The sequence below is a fragment of the Ciconia boyciana genome, chromosome 4 (assembly GCF_034638445.1).
Source record: "Ciconia boyciana chromosome 4, ASM3463844v1, whole genome shotgun sequence".
In the NCBI taxonomy this organism is placed as follows: domain Eukaryota; kingdom Metazoa; phylum Chordata; class Aves; order Ciconiiformes; family Ciconiidae; genus Ciconia; species Ciconia boyciana.
In genome coordinates, this window is record NC_132937.1 from 7,962,950 (window position 1) to 7,976,971 (window position 14,022).

Consider the following 14,022-nt stretch of genomic DNA (forward strand, 5'->3'; position numbering starts at 1 on the left):
AGCTTGGTGGGTACCTGGTGGCCAGCCAAGGTCAACCCACCCCAATGTATTATCTTTTGATGACTTTTCTTTTCCTGAAAAAATGCTTCTCTTTCTTCCCCCCCCCCCCTTTTTTTTTTACTTAGAGTATAGTAGTTTCATCATCTACTTGCAGGTTTAGAAGTTTAGCAAAGGGATTTTTTTTTTAAATGTAAAAAGTCCCATACAAACAATTAACCATCTGATTAGTACGAATTGTAACACGTTAATATGTTTTCTAGAAGTTCAATAAAAGCTATATATATTGGAAATCTCTCTTTAAGTTTAATTAGTTCAATAAATTGAAATGAGAGGAAGTAATACCAAAGAAAAGACAAATCATTTGCCATGCTATGCTTTCTTGCCTATAATAAGATTTGAAAATCGGCACAAATATACAATAACTACTTCAGCACTTCTAGTGCTTTAAGCAGTGCTGTAATGTGATTCCCAATATAGGTGTCATGGATTTCTTCTATTATGTTCACTTTATAAATCATATGTTGAACTTTAAGACAAAGCTGGATGGTTTGTAGGCCTTCATGCAGTAATCTGTTAGCAAAGGTAGCCATCTGCTCTCACCTACTGTGAATTCAAATCTCAGCAGTGTCTGTCAACTAGCTTGGCAAGAAATAAAACAAATCTTAGGGAACATTTGGCTATTAATTATCCTGATTAGGGAACAGGGAGAGAAGTAATGAGATCATTTGCTTTATAAAGTTACCCTTCCACACCACCTCTGAAAACTGTTCCAACTGCTCTTGCCAGATCTAAACTTGGAAAGAGATTAAGACTCCCCTCTTCTCCCTGGCACTACTACTCAGGACTAAGTCTGCTTGCTGTGCAAGTCCACACAATTTCTGCTAACATTTTGGTGTTATATATCTGAGGGAAACAGCTATATTTTGCTTGTACCCTGCCAGAAGGTTATAAAATAATGGTGCTTATTATTCTATAGAGTTGTAAAGTTAGGCTAGAAACCAGTTGCAAGATCTTGCAGAAATTCTTGCAGCAAAAAAGTAGACATATAACAATCACATTATTGTGTGCATTTTGTTTTATTCCCTTTCCCAGTCATAAGAGGTGGGTAAGAAACACATAAAATAATTGCTTTGGGATTAATTTTTCTGGTTGGATATTTTGTGTTGGTGAACTTTAATGCAAGACCATTTTGGCTTCTTTTTCAAGTGGTACCCAGACTGCGCCACAGCAGAACACACACTAGTTGAGCTCTGCTTGGAAAAAGAAGATATTAGCATAAGACATATCTAGAAAAGGTGATTCACTGGACTTAGGAGTAAAGTAGTGAGACCAAGCAGCAAAACCTGTACTGACAAATAATTGCATATAAAAAACCCCTAATGTTCCCTAACAGAAACATATGTTCAATACGTGCGTTCAGTGTAGTGTGAGATCATTTATATGAATCAGTAGCATTTTAACACCTACACAATTAAAAAGATTTCTAATCCAGCTGCATTTATTCATACCTTAATTTGTTTAAACACAGGTTTTTTAGATGACTACCACTTCTGTTGATATGGATGCACATTTTAAAGGACTTTATACACAGCAATCGATATAAGCAATCAGACAATAGGTTTGCATAGTTTTGTATACTGCCAGCACAGTAAGTTTAGATGGTAGCATAAGAAGATCACGCAAGATAGCCATGACATAATTTTCAGCTTTCTGGAGCAATGAATTTCATAGGCATATTATCCAGACTGCATGCAATAGTATTTCCTTATATCAGTTCTGAAATTTGTCTCTGTTCAAATTCATTGTTCATTCCCTGTTCAGATAGGACAGGGAAAAGAAAGTTTCTGAATGATCTTTTTAAGACCACTGTTTTATTTATTTTTCTCATGTCCCTTTTTTCTCAATAACCTATCTAAAGCTTTTCAATCTCTTCAAAAAAGGGAGAACAGACCTTGCTACTAAGAATTTTAAATTCTAACATAGACAGTTACGCAGTTTAGTAGATGTATAAGAAGTGTACACTAAAACCAATGCCTTTCATTGTGCATAGGTGTATAATAGCTACATTATTTCACTGCATACAGAAAACCTGTTTTCATATTGTACTGGTTTTGGCTGGGATAGAGTTCATTTTCTTCATAGTAGCTAGTATGGGGCTATGTTTTGGATTTGTGATGAAAACAGTGTTAACACACTGATGTTTTAGCTATTGCTGAGCAGTGCTTACACAGCATCAAGGCCTCTCCTGCTTCTCACACTGTCCTGCCAGTGAGTAGGCTGGGGGTGCACAAGAAGTTGGGAGAGGAGACAGCTGGGACAGCTGACCCCAGCTGACCAAAGGGATATTCCATACCATATGATGTCATGCTCAGCAATAAAAGCCACGGGGAGGAAGGGGGGACGTTCGGAGTGATGGCGTTTGTCTTCCCAAGTCACCGTTACACGTGATGGAGGCCTGCTTTCCTGGAGATGGCTGAACACCTGCCTGCCCACGGGAAGGAGTGAATTAATTCCTTGTTTTGCTTTTGCTTTACCTGTCTTTATCTCAACCCATGAGTTTTCTCAATTTTACCCTTCCAATTCTCTCCCCCATCCCACTGTGAGAGGAGTAGGCGAGTGGGGCTTAGCTGCCAGCTGGGTTAAACCACGACACATATTCAAATCAATAACGCTTTGTTCCAGGGAATAGGCAGCTCTGGATTAGAATAAGCAGTCACTTCCATTCACTCCAGCACAAATGGACACAACAAAAGGCAAGGGGTGTGTGTGTGTGTGTGTGGACTCATTTATGTCAACTGAGTCTCTCTAAATATTATGTCAGGCTTCAGAAGTAAAACACTAAGTAGGTGGGCTATTTACTTTCACAGACCATCATTAGTGCAAACTGATGGCTGAGGACATTACAGTGAAAACTGTCAAGCATTGCTAGGCAATGACTCATATTTTCACCATGCACAGACGGGAATTCCACAATGACTGTACTGGTTTCTGCTGGGATAGAGTTAATTTTTTTCCTAGTAGCTGGTATAATGCTGTGTTTTGGATTTAGTATGAGAATAACGTTGATAACACACTGATGTTTTAGTTGTTGCTAAGTAATGTTTACACTAGTCAAGGACTTTTCAGCTTCCCATGCTCTGCCAGGTGCACAAGAAGCTGGGAGGGGGCACAGCCAGGACAGTTGATCCAAACTGACCAAAGGGCTATTCCATACCATATGGCATCATGCTCAGTATATAAACTGGGGGGAGTTGGCCACTTTTTGGGAGTTGTAACACTTTTTTATCCCTGGGTTTTGTTCCTCTCTTGTTGTTTTCCTTCTCATTACAATTTATCATTATTTTTTTGTTGTTGTTCCAATTATTAAACTGTTCTTATCTCAACCCACGAGTTTTCTTACTTTTGCTCTTCTGATTCTCTCCCCCAAGCCATCACTTACAGAAATAGTAATGTGAACAAAGTATTTACTTCTCTTTCTAGATTTTCTAATGCTATTTACCAGCCGGAAACAAGAAAGAGGAAAGTCTGGGTGGCCACACTGTACGGACAACCAGCAAATGCTGTGAAAACAGCAAAAATAAAGCACATCATTTCTCTACACAGAAGGCTCTAATAATACTATTGTGGTAGATGCAACTTAAAAACCTTTGACGTAGTAATTAAGTGTGACTTTAAAATTTAAAAGGATCCAGCAATTTTCATCATACATAAATACATTCCAAACGCAGTTGGAAAAAATAGTGCTGCAAACATCATAACAATTGATTGACACTTTTAATATTGCACTTGGGAAGGATCTTCTAGTTATTGAACACACCTAACTTTAAATGCCAACAACAGAAATCACAAAGTTGATGGCATCTAAATTGTAACTAGCCTTTAATCAGCTCATTAATGAACAGATTTAGCAGGGGAAAGGGATAGAATTTTGAGCAAAAGAGAAGAGCCAGGGGATGCTGATGTATTAGGAACCAACAGGGAAACAACTATGAAATGCCTCAAAGGAATTAGGGTGTGTTCCTCTAAAAAGGTGACATGGTTGATAGCCCAGCTGAAGTGCCTCTATACCAATGCATGCAGCATGGGTAACAAACAGGAGGAGCTGGAGGGGCAGGGGTTGCCCTCTATGTAAAGGAATGGATTGACTGCACAGAGCTGTCTTTGAAAAACAGCAATGAACAGGTCGAGAGCTTATGGGTAAAAATTAGGGGCCATGCCAACAAAGGAAACCTCGTGGTTGGTGTTTACTACAGGCCGCCCCGATCAAGGGGAGCCTGTTGACGAAGCATTCTTACTTCAGCTACAGGAAGCATCACGCTCGCAGGCCCTGATCCTGCTGGGGGACTTCAATCACCCTGACATCTGCTGGAAAAGTAGCACAGCAAGCTGTAAGCAGTCCAGGAGACTCTTGGAGTGCATCGAGGATAACTTCTTAATCCAGGTGATAGACAGCCCAACCAGAGGAGAAGCATTACTGGACCTGTTGCTTACCAACACAGATGAACTAATTATATGGGTCAAGATTGGTGGCAGCCAGGGCTGCAGTGATCATGCCCTGGTGGAATTCACAATCTTGAGGGATATGGGCCAGGTGAAGAGTAAAGTCAAGACCCTGAATTTTAGGAGAGTGAGCTTTCAGTTGTTTAAGGAATTAGTAGATGGGACCCCCTGGGGAAACTGCCCTCAGGGATAAAGGAGCTGAACAGAGCTGGCAGCTCTTTAAGGACATTTTTCTTAGAGAGCAAGAGCTCTCAAGCTCTCAGTTCTCATGTGTAAGAAGTCAGACAAGGAAGGCAGGAGACCAGCATGGCTCAGTAAGGACCTCCTGCTCAAAGTACAGTGTAAGAAGGAAATGCACAGGCAGTGGAACCAGGGATGTGTATCCTGGGAAGAATATAGGGACACTGCCTGGATGTGTAGAGATGGGATCAGGAAAGCTAAGGCACAGCTGGAGCTGAATATGGCAAGGGATGAGAAGAATGATAAGAAGGGCTTCTACAAGTACGTTGGCCAGAAAAGAAAGATTAAAGAAAATGTACCGGGGGATACATAAGACAGGAGAACTAGTGACAACTGACATGGAGAATGCTGAGGTACTCAACAATTTTTTTGCTTCAGTTTTCATCAGTAATTGCTCTTCCCACATCTATCAAGTCCCTGAATCTCAAGGCAGGTATTGGGGGAACGTAGTCCCTCCCATCATAGGAGAAGATCAGGTTCAAGACCACCTGAGGAACCTGAACATGCACAAGTCCATGGGAGCTGATGATATGCATCCCAGGGTCCTGAGGGAATTGGCTGATGCAGTTGCCAAGCCACTCTCCATCATATTTGAAAAGTCAGGCAAAGTTCCCAGTGACTGGAAAAAAGGGAATATCCCACCCATTTTTAAAAAGGGTAAAAAGGAGGTCCCTAGGAACTACTGACCAGTCAGTGTCACCTCCATTCCCGGTAAGATCATGGAACAGATCCTCCTGGAAGACATGTCAAGATATATGGAAGGCAGGGAGGTGATTAGAGAGCCAACAGGGCTTCACCAAGGGCAAAGTGTGCCTGACTAATCTAGTAGCCTTCTACGACAGAGGGACTGCATCAGTGGGAAGAGCTATGGATGTCATCTACCTTGACTTCTGTAAGGCCTTTGATATGGTCCCCCCACAACATCCTTGACACTTAATTGGAGAAATATGGGTTTGATAGATGGACTGTTAGATGGATAAGGAACTGGCTGGATGGCTGCGTCCAAAGAGTTACAGTCACCGGCTCAATGTCCAAATGGAAACCAGTAACAAGTGGTGTCCCTCAAGGGTCCATACTGGGACCAATACTATTTAATATCTTCATCAACAACATAAACAGTGGGATTGAGTGCACCCTCAGCAAGTCTGCAGATAACACCAAGCTGAGTGGTGCAGTTGATACGCTGGACAAAAGGATGCCATCCAGAGGGACCTTGACAGGCTTGAGCAATGGGCCCATGCAAACCTCATGAAGTTCAACAAGGCCAAGGAAGAAATTTTTTATGATGAAGGTGGTAAGACACTGGAACAGGTTGCCCAGAGAAGTTGTGGATGCTCCATCATTGGAAGTGTTCAAGGTCTGGTTGGATGGGGCTTTAAGCAACCTGGTCTAGTCAAAGATGTCCCTGCCCATGGCAGGGGTGTTGGAACTAGATGATCTTTAAAGGTCCCTTCCAACCCAAACCATTCTATGTTTCTATGATTTCTACCATATAAACAGTAATTAAAATTTCCTTCCTAATTTTCACATGAATTATCTACAAAGCAGAGCCTTATGACCAAGAAACCACAGTGGTCTCTTCCAACTTCACAGTAAGAGATTTATAGTGAGGCATCCTATCAAGATGACACATACTATACAGGCTACTTTCTACATTATGAAGTAATTAACACCTGCAAGAAAAAAAAAAAAAAAGAGTATGTTTGCTTAGTTCCTAAAAAAAAAATAAAGATCAAAAAATCAACAAACCTGACATGGGATGAACCATTTCATCAGTAGAGAAAATTAGAAAATGTTTCATTAACAAAATTCACAAAGGCCTGCATGCCTAAAACTTCTCCTGACATCCAAAGGAGCTAAAAGGGGCTTCTTCCTCTATTTCAGTTATACTTACTAGCCTCTCAGACTGTGCTAGAAATTAAATAAACCAACTACATCATTGGGTTTTCTGGAAACTGTCTTGTGCTTTTAAACAAAGAAAAATATGTACAGAAATGCTGAAAGCAACAGCCATGCCAGCTATGCATTGGATCTTTTAGATATCTTCCAGAACACAAGCCTTGTTCATGAAGATTGTCATTTGTTTTCACCAAGGACTTCCTATTCTGTCTCTAGGAAATGGCTGTGTTGTTATCTACCTCTTCTCATTAAAAAGCTATGTCCTACATTGGTTCGTACCAGAAAAGGTAAGTTAAGGGGAAAAACTCGCCAGAAGAGGTGTAGGGGAAAGAAAAAGAGAGAGAAACACAGAGTGCATAAAGTCTAGTTATATTTGGATCCTGTAAATTAACATTAAACCAAATGTGGGAATAATTTGCAGGTCTGTGCTAACATTCACACAGTTCTTCAGCAAAAGGTGCATTCCTCATATGCAAAATTCCACATACTGATACTTCAGTCTGAATGTCATATATGCTCACAGTCAAGGGCACCTTTCCTCCTCCTCTTCCCCCTCTAGTTTGAAGTGCCACCTTCCCTTCTCATGCCAAGTATTTTAATCAAGATATGTCCACAGGACGTGCACATGTGTATACATATGCATCTACATAGCATCAAGAGGTCAGAAACAAGTCTGCTGGGGCTGCAGATTCTAAAGAATTCAAGAGAAAGAAGTGTCTCACACATTTAATTCTGGGAATTTAACACTGAGAATTTTCAAAGGAAAATCCTAGCTACCTAGTAGTTTCTAGACATGCTAGACAAGGACATTAAAAGAGGCTATGCTTTCACTCCCATTTTGTGTCAATTGATTTCAATCCACCAGGAGACCTTTCAACACCTGGCAGATGAATCTACCTTCTAGTCCATCCAGCCGGAGCAACCGGTCAGGTCAATTTAGCTCAACTAAGTATCATCTCCCATTTCAGGTAAATCAGACCCTGCAGTACATAAGATCACCAAAACAGGTTATGCATTAGTGTCATTAAACGCAGCACATATTGGGTCCGCAGCAGGTCCCCTCCATGGCTCTGACCTGCCAGCGGCTGCAATCAGTGTTGCACCCTCTGTATAGCCAGCAGAGAGAAGGGCGCTCAGTAGGCAATGATGGAAGGAAGAAAGGTAGAATTTGTTTGTTCCTCCTGACATTCACCTTTGCTTACAGCTTTCACAATCCAAATCAGTCCTCCGTGAGGAAACCCTGCTCTTTTCTTATCTGCCTGCTGCTGAGCACCCCAGCACCCCATCCCACTAAGAAAACTCCACACTTCAATAGGCTTCACATCACATCAGAAACACCTGAGCTCTGCCCCCATCCACAGAGGAAGAGTATCTCTTCAACTATCAGGTGAAATCTTCCACCAGCTATCCCAGGACTATATACAGGAATTAAAGTTGCATACAAAAAACAAAGGGGATGGCCTTATTGTTACACCATTTTTCCACCATTTCCAAATCTATATAAGCTAACTGAAAATAATATCCTGCAAAATGCTAAAAACCTAAGCTTGTAATGTCTCTTTTCCATGGCCTATGCAAAGACTTTTATCTGTGTGAAAACCAGCTATTTGTTAACTTTTTCTCTTTCAGTAAGCACGTTTTTTCTGAATTTCCTTCCTGTAGTCCTAGCAGTAGAGTTTGTATTTTTGAAGGAAAAGAAAGATTTCATTAACCTCAGATATCTGAAAAAAATTTCAAGGAAGCAAAATCTTGTGTCTGTTCAGCTTGGAAGCACTACTATTTTGTTCAGTAGAGGCACATACATTTTATATAATTCTTGTGTGTTGTCTGTAATTGATGTTCTGTTTTCCTGCACTTGAATAACAGTATGTTTTTAAAGATTCAAGGAAAACAAAAGGCTTTATGTGAAGCTCCCAAAATTATTCCATGTGGCATGAAAGACCAGTGAGTGGTTAATATTTCCCCCAAAAACCTTTTCCTTTAGCAGCACTGTTGTCATCTTGATAGGTATCTTGTCAAAAAGCATGTTTATTTTTCCTTCCTCATGATATCTTAGTAAGAACTTTATGTTAAAAGAGTATTACCGCAGTTTGGGACCTTCATATCCAGCAAGGCTGTCCTCTTGATGTTGTCATCTATGCAATATAAATCCCGAGTTTCTCTGTAGAACTTGGTCTCTTGAAATTTCTTGATCCACATAATTTCGCAGGAACACTTGAATGGATTGTCCACCAATATCCTACAGCAAAAATCAAATTATTTCTTAAGAACATATCATGCATATAGAAAAAAGTTTCAAAGCACTCGTGGGTAAAACTAAAAGTTGAACTCTGCTTTAAAAAGGTATGGATCAAAGACCTCAATGCAGTACAAACTGTAAGTAGATACGGTTTCTTTGTAGAAAATGAAGCCCTGTCTGCACCAACTAAGAATCCACCCTGCCACAGATCAGAGAGATCACACAGGGGGCTCAATTCCTATCTCCAATTCACTGGTGTAAATCAGGAGTGCCTGGAGAATTGGCTTTCCACTGAGATCCATTTTATTTCATGGCAGCTAAACACATCAGAAATTCTTCTCTTGTATGATAGACTCTGCTCAGCTATCTCAGAAAGACCACTCCAGAAAAGGTTTATTGCTGTTAAGTGGATAAATTCTTTATAGAGCCAAACGGTCATGTATTATAGGCAAATTCTAATTCTAATCATAAAAAAGGATTTTACACAACCTTAAAGATTCATCATGTATATCACCCTGGAAAAATCTCACAGTAAAAGCCCTAAGTAATGTCATGAAGAAACACTAACTGAAAAAATGGCCCTGAAACAGAAATGTATAGTATAATCTAGCTATATAGTATGCTGTATGAAATTTAAATCACTGATTAGCAAATCTATTGAATTCTAATTTTAAAATTTAATTAAACCACACACAAATGTAATGCATTAAAGCCCAAGTGAAATATGAACAGAAACATCCCAATACCTAGCTAACGAATGACCCAGTATCTCATTTTTTCTCCTAAAAGCATAGATGAGGTCCAATAAAGCCTGCATGTGTGACTGCTTGAGGCATCTCACTACAAGAACAATTATTCTTACCAAAATTTCACAAATGTTTTTGATGTACAGAAACTAAATTCAAGTTGCTCATAAAATCTGTACTCATAAATGCTTGAGGCTGCCTCCTGAGGATATGAGCGTGCAAATAATCATGAAATACTCAGCTTCTTAGAGAAGCAACCTGTTCCCCTGCTGGACTTTCACAGCACTACTGCATGGACAAGAACTTCTCTACCCACTCTGCTTCAAGTGTCACAGGGGGGATGGGGGGGTTACAGTCAGTACATAACAGTTCCTTTCTGCCGCTCTTTCCTCCTCACACTTTTCCTCTGCTCCAGCATGGGTCCTTTCCATGGGCTGCAGTCCTTCAGGAAAAAAAATCTGCTCCAGCATGGCTTCTCCACAGGCTGCAATTCCTTCAGGAAACATCCAGCTGCTCCAGCGTGGGGTCCTCCACAGGCTGCAGTGTGAATACCTGCTCTGGCATGGTCTCTTCCACGGGCTGCAGGCAAATACGTGCTCCACTGTAGTCCTCTCCATGGACTGCAGGGGAATCTCTGCTCCAGTGCCTGGAGCACCTCCTCCCCTTCCTTCTTCTCTGACCTTGGTGTTCACACTGCTGTTTCTCACCTTTTTTTTTTTTTTTCTCTCCTCCTCTGCCTCTTTGGCGTTTTTGCCCTTTCTTAAATATGTTTTCACAGAGGCACCACCAGCTTTGCTGATTGGCTCAGCTTTGGCCTACGGTGGGTTCGTTGCCAAGCCAGCTGGAACTGGCTCTATCTGGCAACAGGGGCAGCCACTGGCCTCATCTCATAGAGGCCACCCCTGCAGCCCCCCTGCTACCAAAACCTTGCCGTGTACTCCCAATATAGCAAGACAGAATATGAACATTAGGATCCAGTGGGTCAAAACCTACAATGGGCATTTTCCAAACAGCAAGATTTACTTTTGATTTTCTGTTTCATCAATAACTTCCCTTTAAAGGAGAAATCTCCCTTGAAATGTGGCTGAGCAATCCTTTTCTTCCATTGTTTTAAATTGTGTTAACCCCACCTGAGGAGCCAGGCACATCATAGGCAGGATGCTGGATAGTGCTATGATGGCCCTCCACATACTTTTGCGTGAAAGAAAATCTGACTTGGTAGAAGGAAATTACAGGACTTTATCTTGTTTGCTGTTATTTTACATCTGTAGCTGGTTTGTTCTAAAAGAGGAAGCCTTTCAAAGTGTCATTCCTTCTCTGCAGTATCTGGATAATTTTTCCTACTTCACCCTAGTCTGAATTTTTCATCCATTTATGTTTTGCTTTAAAAGTGTGCTACCAACAGGACACTTGCTTGTCAGATTTAGAACAAGCTCCTCAGAAGCTATTTATAGCATCATTCTCCTCTTAGATTCCCCCTCCAATACTCTTCCTTCCCTCCTCTTATCAACAGAATTGCTCAACTGATTCTGTTTTTATCCCTGCTTTTCCACCCTTCAGGCTCAGCTCCCCCCCTTTCTTTCCCTTCCCCCACTTCTATTTATCCCACTTTATTGCAATCTTTGTTTGCATAACTTTCCTAACTTTCATTTGTTTTTTCATCTCTACTGTCTCACTCTTTCCCAAGCCCCTATCTCAGTTTTATATCCTATCTCTCTCTCAGCTTGGGCCCCATCACACATTGCCTCCATACCTCAAATATTAATCAGTTCAATCTTCACAACATCCATTTTTCCCGTGTCTGGCTCACTCCCAGTAACCATTTCCTCTGCTTCTACTCCCATGACACTGAATGTCCGTTGTTTAATTCCAATATTAACAATATAAATGTATTTGCACTTACTTTGCATCAGCCAGATGTTTTGCCAATAAGTGCTATTTCCCTACCTCATCAAATTCATTCCCATTATTCCTGTCACATATTTATAATGTTTGATTCTGTCATTCTCTGTCCCAAGTCCTTTTTTCTTTCCTTCTGCCCAGGAACAAACCAACTTCTTCAAAAAGATCAGCAATTTCTTACATCATCTCAGTGAACAGGTATGTAGGGATTTGACTTTGTTCTCCTTCAAAAATCTAATAAGCACCCACTTCACCCACAACCTGAAATAAACTGTTCACCTAAGACAGAGAGGTTCAAGAATGGCCTGATCTGTACTTCAGAATAAAACTTTTAAAGGCAGCAGACTAATTTCAAGAAAGCACCAACAGAACTCAGAGCAGAATATGCCTTTAAAAATGCTGTCACTTCCTTTTTTTACACATCTCCTAAGCTAGAGCATATTCACTCTTACATTTCTGCAGTCCAGGGGGCAAAGACAACTACAAAATATAGAAGTTACAGCCAAGTACACACTTCCATTGGCTTTTTGGCACAGACTGGATATGGCATATGAAGAAACTGGGACTTCAGAAGCAACAAACCCACGCAGGGCATATGGCAACAAGAGTGCTCTGCAACTAGCTAGTCTTTCCATCAGAGTGCTCAGCGATCACCAAGTTACAAAAGAAAATTCCAGCAAACGATATTTCTTGGACTGCAAGGAAAATGATTATACCAACTTAATTATCAACAAAACATACCTAAGGGGCATAACCTTGTTTGCAGCACTGGGATTTGTTCACTTCATTTCTCACGTGCTGAAATAACAACATACACCAGAAAAGGCTGAGGATTTCAATGCTGGTGTTGCAATTCCTGGGCTGGTGCTTCAGGCTACTTCTGACCCTGCTCTGAGCTCCAGGAGAGCAGCCTCTGTTTGTCCCCCTGCAACTCTGTCCCTCCTAAAGCTCTTGCGGGCTCTGTGCAGTCCCACATATTAGCAAAGACTGCACAAGACAATCACTTCTCTTATGCTTTTGACACAGCAGCACAACTCCAGGCCTTAGAAATTCTTCTGAGAGAAGTCAGTGTGAAGAACCACTAATCAGAGCTTTATACAAAAGACAAATTCTGCCTGACTCATTATCTGTGCCAATACCCCCAATCACAAAGTCATTAAAAAACTCTACCTTTTCTGTGAGCCCCAAATTTAACAAAACAAATAAGATACAACAATATCTGCCACGCAGGCATGCTACATCCTCTTTTCTCCTTTTTTACCCTTTGATTACATAATTTTGGAATGTATACTAATATAGAAGTTCTGCTTGAAAGAACACAGAATAAAAATGTAATGTTAAAACAATCAACAAATATATGTTTACAAATGCTTCATTACCAAATGAAGCATTACAATGAAACTCAAAGAATTTGAGAAAACAAAAATATTGTTCAATAGCTAACCACAAGCATAGCAGCTGTGGAGCCAATATGATATAAGAATACGAGATAAAGATTTCATTTGAAGATGTCACTAAAATGGAGAGACATTAATTTGACGGGTGGACCACTCGATGGATAAGGAATTGGCTGGATGGCCACACTCAAAGAGTTGCGGTCAACGGCTCGATGTCCAGGGGGAGACCAGTGATGAGTGGTGTCACTCAGGGGTCTGTATCAGGACCAGTATTATTTAACATCTTTGTCAGGAACATGGACAGTGGGATCGAGCGCACCCTCAGCAAGTTTGCAGATGACACCAAGCTGAGTGGTGCAGTTGATACTCTAGAGGGAAGGGATGCCATCCAGAGGGACCTTGACAGGCTTGAGCAATGGGCCCATGCAAACCTCATGAAGTTCAACAAGGCCAAGGGCAAGGTCCTGCACCTGGGTTGGGGCAATCCCAAACATGGATACAGGCTGGGCGATGAGTGGATTGAGAGCAGCCCTGCAGAGAAGGACTTGGGGGTACTGGTGGATGAAAAACTGAATATGAGCCAGCAATGTGCGCTCACAGCCCAGAAAGCCAATCGTATCCTGGGCTGCATCAAAAGAAGTGTGGCTAGCAGGTCGAGGGAGGTGATTCTCCCCCTCTACTCTGCTCTTGTGAGACTCCACCTGGAGTGCTGTGTTCAGGTCTGAGGCCCCTAGCATAAGAAAGACATGGACCTGTTAGAGTGGGTCCAGAGGAGGGCCACAAAAATGATCAGAGGGCTGGAGCACCTCCTCTATGAGGGCAGGCTGAGGAAGTTGGAGTTGTTTAGCCTGGAGAAGAGAAGGCTCCGGGAAGACCTTATTGTGGCCTTCCAGTACTTAAAAGGGGCCTACAGGAAAGATGGGGAGGGACTCTTTATCAGGGAGTGTAGTGATAGGACGAGGGGTAATGGTTTTAAACTGAAAGAGGGTAGATTTAGATTGGACATAAGGAAGAAATTCTTTACTGTGAGGGTGGTGAGACACTGGAACAGGTTGCCCAGAGAAGTTGTGGATGCCCCATCATTGGAAGTGTTCAAGGC

The 14,022-nt window shown here is 41.4% G+C and overlaps 1 protein-coding gene across 1 annotated transcript in view; it reads right to left on the reverse strand.

The window, feature by feature from the left end:
* LOC140651122 (BDNF/NT-3 growth factors receptor-like) overlaps positions 1-14,022 on the reverse strand; it is a 209,422-nt gene that overhangs the window by 166,012 nt on the left and 29,388 nt on the right. Inside the window, exon 6 of the mRNA XM_072860241.1 lies at positions 8,724-8,878. Within this exon, the coding sequence (XP_072716342.1) occupies positions 8,724-8,878 (155 nt within the window). The remainder of the gene's footprint in view (positions 1-8,723; positions 8,879-14,022) is intronic.